We start from the raw sequence: 13,785 nt of genomic DNA, 5'->3' as shown, positions 1-13,785 counted from the left end.
TTTTTGAGCAAGTGGTACGAAAATAATATTTTGTAAGAAACCTTTGATGGATTAAAAATCAATGTTAAATGAACTTGGTGGCTTTACTGCAGTGATGCTCACTGAGTTAGCGAATCATCCTCCAGGAAAAACGTATTTGAATTATTTTGAATCTAAATCTAAGTCTTGAATTTGAATGTGTGAATCTGTTAGTTTTTCTTTATCTACTAAGATGTTTAATATTATTATTATTATTATGATTTACATTAAGAATTTTAGTTTTCAAAAAGATGGTCATTTAGACGATGAATTTATTTGTTTTGCAGGTTGCGCAGTTACACCGACACTCTTGCAAGTTTCAGTATTCTAAACCAATAGTCTAGTCGTAAAGTTTCTACTTAAATAAAAATAAATATTATTTAATTATTATATCAGTACTTAAAACTATTGTTAGTAAAGGATCTGTGATAAAACCTTTTTGGTGGACTTATATAGAAGTGTGCAATTTTTTTTACAAAAAAACGGACTGATTAAGATTTGGCCAAAGAGTAGTTATAATGTATTATAGTAGGTAATCAATATTAGTGATGCAAGATGGCTCTGCCCCCGCAACAGTTCTGCGTGCGATGGAACTCCTACCACACCAACCTGCAGGTGAGCCCATACAGACTTCCCATAGACGACGTGGCGGAACATCGACACCGAATATACAAAATACAAGGTTAGTTTTAGTATACGCAACAACCGAAACGCGGGTCGAATATTTTTACATAAAGAATGAATCTACCAAAAATATTTAATAAAAATGAAGACGCTTGTTGTGTTAAGTCGTTGTCCCGCAAAAACATGGTCACCCCAAGAAAGCGAGTGTGAGTGAACGGGACGGCTAGCGTCGATCGTGCGCGCTCCCGCTCGCGCGGCTCGACTCAGCTGATGCATGCGTCATTCAACTAGGTGTGCAAACTTGCAGGATTTTGTTGTGAAAGTTACTGCAATCGATTCTGTTACTGATTCTGAATAAACTAATTTCAGATTTTGCGTATACTAAAACTAACGTTGTATATATAAAAATGAATTAAGAAACGTTTGTTAAGCGAGCTTTAGATTACCAACAAAACTTGCAGAAGTTGACTTCCGCAAGCTATTTCTACCGTGCAAACAATCACGTCAAGCTCACTTCCGCAAGTTTTGTAACTTGCTGGACTTGCCGCAAGTCACAAATGTATGTACATGTACAATATTGTTCGTAGTGAAAACAGTTCTGCAAATACTTGCAAGAAGTTCTTGCTAGTCTAAACCTAGCTTTAGTCTCAAAAACTCGAGAATAGCTGAACTGATTTGCCTAATTTTAGTTTTCAAATATTTGTACAAGTCCAAACAAGGTGAGAAAATATAAGGAAATTGCAATGAAAGCAGTAAAAAATTAGTAAGACTTATTTTATTTTCGCATACAAATTGTTCGTACTGTCAAACAGGATGCGTTTATTTCATTTTTGTTATCAAAACAGCCATTTTTTATAATTTTTTACTATCGTTTGTTATCAATACTGATAAATTTTATGTAGAAAAAGAGAGATGGAGGAAGGTAGGGGGAGGTGGGGGATACGGGGAACTAGGTGTGGGGCGGTGGGGAGAGACGGGGGAAGGTAGAGGGAACTGCAACATGGAGGTCGTAACTTTTTTTGCGAGTGTAGTGTTATTAGTGTCGACGTAAAAATTAATTAACGAAATAATTAAATAGCTATCCAAACAGTAGATCATGATAAAGTCTAAGATGAAGCGCGCCTAGAATCCTAGAAGATGCCAATTCACTTTTCTTTTGAAGGTCCCGATATTGAAATTGATGGAGAAACACCGAAGTTCCATGTTGTATCTGTGCGTATTAGAAATCACTTTGTAGGAATCCGTGGAAATTGGGCTATGTCGGGTGCAGACGTTGACGATGAAGACAACCTTACGCCGATGTATTATACTAAACGTTTGAGCTTTGAACTGATCAGCGCTGTCTGTCCGCGCAGGCAGTGTTCCCGCGACTGCTGCTCACGGAGCAGTTCGCGGACGTGACGCTGGCGTGCGAGTCGCGCCAGCTGCGCTGCCACAAGCTGGTGCTGTCGGCCTGCTCCGCCTACCTGGAGCGGCTGCTGCTGCAGAACCCCTGCAAGCACCCCATCGTGCTCATGCGCGACATGCGGTGAGTCTCCGCCGTGCTCTGCTATACTGCTCACACACACACACACACACACACTCACACACACACACACACACACACTCACTCACTCACCTACCACCTATTTTTTACTGTTATTCTATTGCAATAATTATCATGAAAAAAAAAATTCACTTCCCATGCTCGTAAAGTTCTTCTTTATGCTGGATGGAAGCGGACTAAATCTGCTTTTTATGCTCTCGTGCATAAAAATGTTGTGTGGAAGTCTCTATAATGCCTGAGCCTAGCCTCTTATGCTCCCATGCTCTCCTGGTACTTTATGCAAGCCGCAGTTGGTGTCACGCAAAAGGTCTTCCCACATTTACACTTACGCAATGAGTGATATATCGCGCTATATATTTAGCGTTTCATTAAAAGGGCCTTTGACCTTTTACCTGCGCAGTGGGTGATTTGTCGATGCATCTAGACTAGAGCTTATTGCCCTGAAGAGGTGAAGTGTGAGAGTAAGCTCACCACAGGTCACGGTCACGTAATCGGTCGGTCGATAAGTGCACTAACCGCCATCTTCTTAGGTTCATGAGCTGTGTGTGTGGGTCACACACACACACAGTGTGTGTGATGATGTTGGTGACACGGATTGGTAAGCAACGGTGTTTTCTTAGTGAAATACATTTAAATTTCAATCCAAGTGACGTCACAGTCAGAATTAACATGGCAGCTACGGTATCATGCGTTGGATATTTTGTAGAACAGATACAAAAGTGAATTTTTTAAAATGAAAATGAAAAATTTATTCTAAGACTAATCGCAGCCACAGACCAATCACCGCTAACTGCTATAGATCCTAATGGTAATATTAAACATTTTTTTTTGTTCATTTCTGTCTTTCATTCGGCATCTTTCACTCGGAATGAAACGTCTAAACACAAAATGAATCAAAAGTAACAAACAAAATGAGACAATCACTACAGTGGTACATTCACTTCGAACGACCCGTCTGATATCACCTTAAGGCTAGGTCACAGTAGATGGGTGCCAAAATGCAAACGCTTAGCCAACTTCATATTATATATCAAACTAGCTTATGCTCGCGACTTCGTCCGCGTGGACTACAAAATTTCAAAACCCTATTTCACCCCCTTAAAAGTTGAATTTTCAAAAATCCTTTCTTAGCGGATGCCTACGTCATAATAGCTATCTGCATGCCAAATTTCAGCCCGATCCGTCCAGTAGTTTGAGCTGTGCGTCAGTCAGTCAGTCAGTCAGTCAGTCAGTCATTCAGTCAGTCAGTCAGTCAGTCAGTCAGTCACCTTTTCCTTTTATATATATAGATTATGTTATTTTGGGCATAAAGTAAGTTTTGGGAGCACGAACTCCGTGTATAAGAAGTGTCCGTTACAATGTGCTAAATGCTGGCGGCGCTACAGGCGCGTAACGAGATTATAATATGTATGAGCTGCGCAGGTCGGCATGTTGCAACTTCAGGTTGAACTACTTGTTCTACGACCGCTGTACAGTGTAGTGTGCACTGTGCACTGTGCACTGATATGACATGGGATCACTGGATGATGTACTCCACAGTACATCGTGTGGTCTGTGCGCAGGTTCAGTGAGATGCAGGCGCTCGTGGACTTCATGTACAAGGGCGAGGTCAACGTGACGCAGGAGGAGCTGCCGAGCCTGCTCAAGTCCGCCGAGGCGCTGCAGATCAGAGGTCAGCAAATCCTCGTTGATCCTTATTCATTTTTTAATTAAGCTATTATACTTTGAAGTCCGTTTTAAAACGTGGTATTTAAATTTTCTTTTTTTGTTACAATAATAATTATTTATTTAAAAAATATATCTGTTTAGGGAATGTTCACACTCACTCACAGCAATCACGATCATCATAGTGCGTCCTTTTCCCTCCTACACAATTGTGCAAGAGATTGTGCCCTATGTCAGGTGGAGTTCCTGTACTAGCTACCGTTGTATGACTGCAGGGTTGTGCTCGGGCGAGGCGGGCGGCGTGGGCGGCGTGGGCGGCGTGGGCGGCGCGGAGGGCGCGGACTCCTCGCGGGACTTCACCCTCGCCAGCGACGCGTTGCTGCACGCGCATCGTACCACCGGTCAGTCACTCCTACCACACGCCAGACCTGAGAAACTAGCTGACCCACGTGGCCTTTGGCTGTGTGCGATTTCTGAAAAGCTTTGAGCCCACAGTTAAACCACACCATACATACATACGACGCTAGTTGTTGTTCCTCGGTGTAGCAGCCAGCAGGTGACCTGGCCAGGTCTGTGAAGACATTACATGCCTTTGTGCGTCACAAGCAAAGCCCACGCAACATGAAACTTAAAAGAACAAGGCAAAGTTTGTCTCATCCAATATGTTCCATTGGGAGACTAAGCTAAGAGTGTGTGTGTGTGTGTCTGTGTGTGTGTCTGTGTGTGCCACTCGGTGCGGATCAGGCACACAAGTTTATCTGTTTCTTATGTGTGTGTACTCTAAAGCTGAGGAAAATAGTTGGTTTCATGGAATCCCTTAAAGAGAGTTAATTAACGGTGTAATATTTGGCGCAGCCCTCCAGCAGCAGCAGCCGCCGCAGCAGCCGGCGTCCAAGCCCCTCCACAGCACCAGCAATGGCCCCAAGAAGCGCAAGTCGGAGGAGAGGGAGAGGGAGAGGGAGAAGACGGAGGTGAAGGAGGAGACGGTGGAGGAGGACGGGCTCTACTACGGCGAGCTGGACAACGACCACCTGGAGTACAACGAGGTGGGTACCGGCAACAGCTGTCCGAGCCCCTCCATGGCACCAGCGATAGCCCCAAGAAGCGCAAGTTGGAGGAGAGGGAGAGGGAGAGGGAGAAGACGGAGGTGAAGGAGGACACGGTGGAGGAGGACGGGCTCTACTACGGCGAGCTGGACAACGACCACCTGGAGTACAACGAGGTGGGTACCGGCAACAGCTGTCCGAGCCCCTCCATGGCACCAGCGATAGCCCCAAGAAGCGCAAGTTGGAGGAGAGGGAGAGGGAGAGGGAGAAGACGGAGGTGAAGGAGGACACGGTGGAGGAGGACGGGCTCTACTACGGCGAGCTGGACAACGACCACCTGGAGTACAACGAGGTGGGTACCGGCAACAGCTGTCCGAGCCCCTCCATGGCACCAGCGATGGCCCCAAGAAGCGCAAGTTGGAGGAGAGGGAGAGGGAGAAGACGGAGGTGAAGGGGCACCAGCGATGGTCCCAAGAGTCCGCGTGAGTTACACAAATTTCAAACCCCTATTTCACCCCCTTAGGGGTTGAATTTTCAAAAATCATTTCTTAACGGATGCCTACGTCATAATACAACAATGGTGCTGTACGGGAGCGGTGTGCGGGCTCCACCGTACCAAAGGGAGATCTTCCAACTAGCGGTTGGTTGTGCTCAGTAGAAAATTTTATGTAGAACTCAGAAACTTCCATATATAGTCCAGATTGCAGAAAACTCCGTTAGTGCGAGTACTGTCGGCGGTACATTCGTTCGGGACTACGTCATGAAATGTTATCGATTCAATAGCGCCATCTAGTTGCATCTGTGACGGCGGTTGGCTGGCTGCGTTTCCGCGCTGAGGAGCCAAGCTGATCCGTTGCATAAAAAATGAGCCAGCTTTTCTGTCACCAGATGAGGCTATCTGTAATCCAAGATAGCTGAATTTAATTTTTAAATCTAGAAAGTTAGGTCTGGTCCGTGTACCTTTTTGTTTTTCATGATACACAGATCCATTCGTAAGATTCTGTATGTAAAATTGAAAACCTAAAAGCTATTTTTGTATTTCAGGACGATGAGACGCGGAAACCTGGCGGCAGCCTCGGACAATCTTCCGGTGAGTACATTTGGAGTTCCTACCTGCACTAGCCCGCGCGTTGGTTACGGTTGTCGACGTCACAGTGTTGTGCGGTGCGAGGTGACGGCTCGCCGTACTTGCGCGAGACTCACTTATTGTTCAAATAATACCACTTTAATTTATAATTATTTTTATTTCTTTTAATATTTTTAATGTCAATGATTATTTGCAATGTGACCTCCTGTCGTCACTTGCTAAAAACATGTTTTTTTACGTTTTTTTTCCAAACAAACATTTTTAAAATTCGTTTCTGGCGCGTTCAAACCATTCGAGTGCAACGAAGATCATATTGTGAATGGGCATTGTGAGACTAAACATATTGTGAATGGGCATTGTGAGACTAAACATATTGTGAATGGGCATTGTGAGACTAAACAAACAAACAAAATGAATGTCTGTAAGGTAGGCCGAGTTTCGATATTACAAAGTTGGTAGATTTGTTCCTTGTCGGTAGAATCTGAACCATGAATGTTGTTAACAATTACCAATTTGTTGTTGTACTCAGTCGTAACGAGCTCCGACTTACAGACATTTCATTTGTGTTGTCGAAGCATTCATGGTTCACGAGCGATCTCTTCCACGCTCACGTGCGGCTGCTGGCTGTTGCAGGTCGTCGCCGCGCCTACCTGCGCGTCAAGCCCGAGAGTGAGCTGTTCTTCCAGACCAAGCTGCAGCACCTGGAGTACATGAACAGGCTCTCCAAGATGAACGCCGCCGAGATACAGAGCGAGTTCTCCAAGTACGGCCTGACCGACATGGCGGAGGACGGCCACAAGACTGCCGAGAACGACTACTACAAGTCGTGGCTCGAGCAGAACGGCGAGCTCGAGGTGTCGCTGCTGAGGGCGAGCCAGGTGAAGGAGAGCAAGCGCGACGCGCCGCGGCACGCGTCCGAGGTGGAGCTGATCCCGCGGAGCAAGGCGCTCCGCAAGCGCGGCCGCCCGCCGATATTCAAGGACAAGAACCTGGACATCGGGGAGACCGTGCTGAAGGCGGACCTGGACCAGTTCCTGGAAGGCAAGGAGGTGAGCTCGTCGGGCTTGTCGCGCAAGGACCTGGAGCGGGTGATGATGGGCAAGTTCAACCCCAACCGGCGCTACTCCAACGAGGCCATGTGGGCCGCGCTCATGGACGTCAAGAAGGGCGGCAGCATCTACAGGTATCTATTCATATCTATACTACTCACGTAAACATTATTAAGTAGGTATTCATAATTTATTGAGTGGTTATCAGAAATCAAAATTACCAAAACGTTCAAGTCCAAAGGTTCTCAATTCAGCGGCGGCGCGTCCCGACATTTCTGGGTTCATTGATTTGCAAATACCTTTTTACTCAATAGAAGAATTTTGCGAGTTTGTCTCATAACTTATTGCATCCGAGTTCCGAGTCCTCGACGCAGTCGCTGCAGGGCAGGAACCAGGAACGCTGCGCACCCAACTTGTGGAGATTCGGGAACTGTTGGTGGTGAATTAATATTGTGGGTACCGAGAAACGACTCTCCTCAATCATCACGACGCCGGGCACAGCACTAAGGCATATGTGTTCAACAACTGTTGATAGTGAAATGATATTGTAGATTTTTAGTGGCTTTGGAAGTCTGTTTTTGATAAAAATAATGAACCAATTGAACCAATCGATGTCAGTCAGTTTACATAGTATCGAGTGCACACGGGCACAGCGCCGCTAAAGCAACAGCACGTTTGTCGTCAGAGCGGCGCAGACGCACAAGGTGCCGCGCAAGTCGCTGCGCAACTGGATGAAGCGCTGCCACATCAAGTCGTCGTTCCCCATGCCGCAGCAGCTCAAGCAGTTCGTGGAGAACAGCAAGCGGCAGCGCGAGCCGCAGCAGCTCAAGCAGTTCGTGGAGAACAGCAAGCGGCAGCGCGAGCGGGAGCCGCAGCTCGACTTCGGCAAGCACTTCCTCGCCTACGGCGCCGACCCCGCCACCAGCGACGACGACGCCAAGCCGCCGGGCGGCGCCGACGTCACTGACGTCACTGACGCCACTGACGCCGCCGCCGCCATCGACATGTCGTTGCACGAATGAGTTGCATTCATTGCCTGTTGTCCTTAGTAACGTTGTACGTCTCCGCAACGCGCGTACGGTTCGAGCGTCAAACACTGCATCTTAATTGTGTTGTCTTAAAACTCAAGTTCGTCTACACGTGTACACTACATAAACGTTGCGAAATTCAAATCAAGAAACTTTAGACCCATTTTTAGGGTTCCGTACCTCAAAAGGAAAGCGGAACCCTCATAGAATCACTTTGTTGTCTGTCTGTGTGTCGGTCTGTCAAGAAACCTACAGGGTACTTCCCGTTGACCTAGAATCATGAAATTTGGTAGATAGGTAGGTATTATAGCAAACATTCGGGAAAAAATCTGAAAACCGTGAATTTGTGGTTACATACCACAAAAAAAAATTAAATTGTGGTCATGAATTAATAATTAATATTTTAAATTTATAAATAAGATAACTATATCAAGTGGGGTATCAATTAATGAAAGGTCTTCACCTGTATCGTCTTTACGTACTTTGATAATATTTTCCTTTCTGAATTTCGCATGTTTAGCTCCTTGTTCATCTGTGAACATTCTAGCTTAGACTTTAGACTTTTGGACTTAGGTCTATTTTACTTTGACGTAATTATATTTTGACTCTCGAATTGTATCAACGTTGATGAAATGTTAAGTTTCGTACTAAGCATACTGATCTGTTACCTTAGTATGAGATTTTACGTGTCCCCCGACGTTCGTATAATCCGAACGTCGAAACACTTTAGCGTCAAAATAAAATGGACCTTAATTACCTCGCTTGAAAGCTCAAGTTTGTTCACACGTCTCTAGCCGGCCAGCGCTCCAAGTGGAAACCTTGTGAAATTAAAATCAGTAGTTACTGAATTTTGAACGTTAAATCAAGGATCTTTAGCTCCATTTTAATCTGACGCTATATATAGTTTTGACGCTCGCATTGTATCGACGTTGGTGAAGTACAAAATCTCACACGTATCTCTCTACCCCGCGCCCCGGCTTCGCTCAGGATACCATTTGGTAATCCTTTCTCAATAGAACCAGTGGATCAGATCTATGGAGTATAGACTAACCGACTTTGTTCAGACTTCACTGAGGTCCAGTGGCATAACAGCAAGTCAATGTGACGTTACAGTTAAAATTTAACAACCAACATAAAGCAAAATGACAATGATGATGGTGGCATAAGACTTTATTCGCACCTCCAAGGATATAATTAAAATGCTAACAAACCCTGAATTGTGCTACAAATGTTTTTATTGACGATCCCAGTTTAACAGTAATCGTAACGTAACTGTAACCACCTGTCATGCAACCGGAGCTTAAAGACAGATTTGTGACACGTAAATCGTTTTAAGTGTGACAAGGTCAAAGGTCAAAGGTCGCTCTGTACAAATAGATATTCACAATAATAATTATTGTAGACGAACCTACATGTTGTAAAATCACAAGTTTATCTAACCAGTAGTTAAAGTTGTACGTTGATACGTCAGTCAGTTAGTCAGTTTATTCTTGTACAGATGTACATTGGTTTACTGCCAAGGTTAATTTTGAAACCGAGTTGTATCTTTCACGATCTTATGTTGGAAACTGTCAATGTTATATTGTATATGTATATACGAATAGAAATAACATTTTGTTATAACGTATTTATATTGTATACTGTAATATTATCTTTACTGCCAAAGACAAAGCAAAGATTTCTATAAAGAGAATACTAATTCTTATACAAAATACCTACTTTTCAGCACGCAATATTATTCCCAAAGATTTTGTTTGTTTTTAAATATTTATTCTACTTAAGTGTTTATAATGACGTCATTCGACATATTATTCGTCGAATAGGATTTTACGAGAAATCAATATTCCGTTGAATTCGAGCTTCGTAAAGTGTTGCAAGGTAAAAAAAAATGTACTGATTTGGTAGAAATAAGGAACACTTGGTACATATTTTGTTTCGTTTTATTTATTTGTTATTTTAATACAAGAATGTAGTTTATTAGTTAATTATTGTAGTAGAAACGTGAAATTGGCCTTTATGAAATTCGTGTGCTTGTATGGACTTCGTCCGAAGATAAATAAAAGACTTAAAAAATGAAATTTTAGCGTAATTTTTGTATAATTTACGGATTTGTATTGTGACAGCAGTTGCTTTGTGGTAGTACCTACCGGCTTCATTCAAAAATATGTATATTTTGGTATTCATATTGTATAGAACAATTTCTGCTTACGAGCTCCTCCTGTGACCTTATTTTTAACATTTAAGTTCATTTCACACTACGGGATATAAATGATATCAGTATTGGTGTTACCAACATTCGTACAAATTTTTTGCTTTATGCGAATTATTGTAACCTTGAATGTCTATTTTGTTTGACTGGACTACAATGTATCTTAATTATATCCGGTAGTGTGAAATAAGCTTCGTAGATAAAACAATCGGCATTTAAAAATATAAGTACATTTTAGATTTGTACTTGTTTTCGTAACTTTTTGAAACTGATTTCAACGTAAAACGTCTGCTGTCACAAAATATATATTATGCTTAGTGATTATTACAGATAGGAATAGTAATTTATTTGTTATTTAAAGTATCGTACTTAATATAATTAGTACTTATCGATGTTTTGTTTCTGATTCATCGATTTTCGATAAGCGTTTAGTAGTTTCCGTCGAGGCCGTGCGTCGAGTGGAGACTGGAGCCCCCACCGACTCGGGAGCCCCCACCGACATGGGAGCCCCGCACTCAACTGTTGAGGCCGTGCGTCGAGTGAAGTGTAATCTTGAGTGAACGGAATCAGCCTGTCAACTCTATGTCGTCTTTTAACCACGGTGCCCCACATTATGGGACATTCTCCGCTGGAAAATTCTGTTGCACTCGATGCAGATCGAACATCAAAAATCAAAAATATAAGAGCAGAGTGTCTTGTATGGCACGCGTCAGATTTTTTCTGACTGACAATTTCTTAGCGACTGGCCTGGATCGTGCCCAGTAATGTCGTGCACGATAACATGAAACTTGTCACCATACAGTGCACAAATAAAATAGGAACGCAATAAATGTATTGAAAACGGTCCATAAATGCGGCACACGCCATTTTGTATCACCGAGATACAATGAAACCATGAAGATTTGTGTTCCGGGGTGTATTCTGTGTCCACTCTCCCTCTCCACTCGCACACAAGTATTGGAGGCCTGCAACTAATGATATGTTCCTACATTTTATATCTAGTGAGTTTATTTCGAGTATTGTTTCGGTTGTTTACAACTTCCTGTACCCCTAGCGCGAGCTCGCTCGTCGGAAGTGAGTTGCGATGACATCGACTCGTACTAGCGATATAGTCTACGTGTGGATGTTATCGAATCTAGCTTTCGCAGTATTATAACTTGTACTTGGGGTATTGCGCTCGCGAGTCATATTTCTGTTTGGTAATTTCATTGGGCGACATTTTGTTGATACCTAGGTACATACCTACACACCTATAAGGCTATAATACATACTTAATAATATTATTAATTATTAATAATACAAAACCATAAAGTTTTTTCATTGTTGAAAATCCTTTCAACAATGAAATTAATTTTAATCGGTTAAAACTTTAATTATAAAATACGAAAAGAATTTTTCGGTGTTGCCAGTTGAAAATATTAGTAGAAATATGGCGCGCGTGTCGCGATCCAGATCCATGAAGTGCCTATTAGTATAGTATATACATGTAACGTAGGACGTAAGGCTATGTACATATAATGTAATGCATCAGTGTTGTTTCGCAGTATTATGTTCGTTTCGTTTGTGCGCGGTGACCGTGGTGACCGTGGCGGCCGTGGCGACCGTGGCGGCCGTGGCGGCCGTGGTGACCGTGGCGGCCATGGCGGCCGTGGCGCGCTCCTTCCGGCATCCGTCTAGTCTTTGTGGAAATAGAAAACTGCTAAAGTTTGATGACCTCTTGGACGCAGCTGGGGTCTCGTGTAAATAGGAGATCCTAGGTTCCATACCAGGACGGATCTAGTTGGGATATTATTCTAAAAGGACCATGGGAATTTCTATATTATGATTACTGTCCAACAGTGATGAGAGTTGAGACCCATGTTATATGAAAGCTGTAAGCGTTCATTTCACTATTTTCAAAAAACTGAACTATTTTGGCGCTCGATTTGAGCTTTGGTTGCCATTGAAGTAAAGTACCTACGCCTCAATAGCTTTCATATGACATTCAAGATACTTTACTTGCAGAAACATCTTTTACAATGAGATCTTATTACTATACAATAGGTATACCTACTGTCTGTCTGTGTCTGTCCAGTGGAAATGTTGCACCTTAGGTATATAATCAGGCATGCAAAATTAGCGAAACATTTTAATATATTTTATCACACGCTTTAAAATTAAAAAATCCGTCTATTGTGTAAGCACCTTTCCATGACCCACCGTTGCCTTAATGTCGGACAGTGGGCTCAACATGCGCCTTAATGTCGGACAGTGGGCTCAACATGCGCCTTAATGTCGGACAGTGGGCTCAACATGCGCCTTAATGTCGGACAGTGGGCTCAACATGCAGCACAGTCTTTTGTTAGTTTTGGATACAGGATAGTTCCCACCTAGCTACCATCACAACGACTCAGTTCGATACGACGCGCGACGCCACTTTGAAGTTACTCTCGAATATAAAATGTATTTAGACGTGTCTACCGACGCGCAACGCGCGACGCGCGACGCGCGACGGCCGCGGCACCGCACGTGGGAGGGAGCGCGCCGCCGACACTACTCCGTGTTGTTTCTGTACTCGATGATGAGATCGTCACCTTGTTTATATATCCTTTATCATTTACACGCATACTTGTTTTTGAAAACAATACTAGCCATGTTAATCATGACTAATATTCCCCTTTCCCCTCCAATTAGAAATAAAGCTTGCGCTAGGAGTAGCTGTTCGACATTAGTGGGGTTTACAATTCCGACCTGCAGGACTTCAGTCCACTCGTATGGTCGAGCTGTTGAGGCGTTGCAGTGGTCCCGATGCCTAGTTGTGCATGAAATGCCATTCCGACATCTCGAAGTGCCCGCTCGTCCAATTTTTTACAACATACCGTACGTAAATCGTTAACAAACGTAACGTGACTACATACCTATAAGTATTATGTCTTAAGAAATCCAAGTGATTTTCGTCGTCATCGACCGATAGACGTCCACTGCTGGACATAGGTCGCTCGTTGGGAGTTCCACACGCCACGGTCTTGCGCCGCCGCCATCCAGCAGCTCCCGGCGACTCGTCTGATGACATCTGTCCACCTAGTGGGTCTGCTAATGTTGCGCTTTCCGAAGCGAAGTAGCTCTTGGGTCCCCAAAGTCTATGTATGTGCCCTGCCCATTGCCACTTCAGCTTCGCGACCCGTCGAGCTGTGTGGGTTACTCTGGTTCGCCTGCAGATCTCCTCATCTCCGATTTGGTCACGTAGAGAAACTCCGCATACATATTCATCTGTTCAATCTTGATGCTGGGCTGCATCATTGCAAATATCTTAATTTGAAAGAAACTGAAGGGTTTTCTCTTCGAGGCTGATGTTTGTAGTTGGTTACTTCCGACCACTTCTCTGAAGTAAATGTATGATATGTGAATCGTCCGCCCGATTATTATATTATTACATAGATATATAATTATAATCATTGTATCAGTTCTATATTGAGGGTTTAACGAAATAAATATATACATACGACCACTGGTATTTTTATTTGCGCCTCAACT

The 13,785-nt window shown here is 43.5% G+C and overlaps 1 protein-coding gene across 7 annotated transcripts in view; it reads left to right on the top strand.

Moving 5' to 3' along the window:
• The window catches only part of LOC117985123 (protein tramtrack, beta isoform-like), a 32,049-nt gene that overhangs the window by 7,047 nt on the left and 11,217 nt on the right, over window positions 1-13,785 (top strand). For 4 of the 7 annotated variants that reach the window (XM_069500864.1, XM_034971807.2, XM_069500866.1 and 1 more), the window contains exons 2-9: window positions 306-633; window positions 1,998-2,170; window positions 3,751-3,860; window positions 4,129-4,254; window positions 4,709-4,899; window positions 5,944-5,989; window positions 6,620-7,169; window positions 7,721-13,756. In XM_069500864.1, coding sequence (XP_069356965.1) covers window positions 574-633; window positions 1,998-2,170; window positions 3,751-3,860; window positions 4,129-4,254; window positions 4,709-4,899; window positions 5,944-5,989; window positions 6,620-7,169; window positions 7,721-8,057 — 1,593 coding nt within the window. In that variant the 5' untranslated portion in view covers window positions 306-573 and the 3' untranslated portion in view covers window positions 8,058-13,756. Of the gene's footprint in view, window positions 1-305; window positions 634-1,997; window positions 2,171-3,750; window positions 3,861-4,128; window positions 4,255-4,708; window positions 4,900-5,943; window positions 5,990-6,619; window positions 7,170-7,720; window positions 13,757-13,785 lie in introns of those variants that run through there. The other 3 variants (XM_069500868.1, XM_069500869.1, XM_069500867.1) reach the window with 2 other exon arrangements.

Source organism: Maniola hyperantus, chromosome 9, assembly GCF_902806685.2.
Source record: "Maniola hyperantus chromosome 9, iAphHyp1.2, whole genome shotgun sequence".
NCBI lineage: Eukaryota > Metazoa > Arthropoda > Insecta > Lepidoptera > Nymphalidae > Maniola > Maniola hyperantus.
Note: the sequence above shows the minus strand (reverse complement) of the source record. Positions and strands in the feature narration are given on the sequence as shown.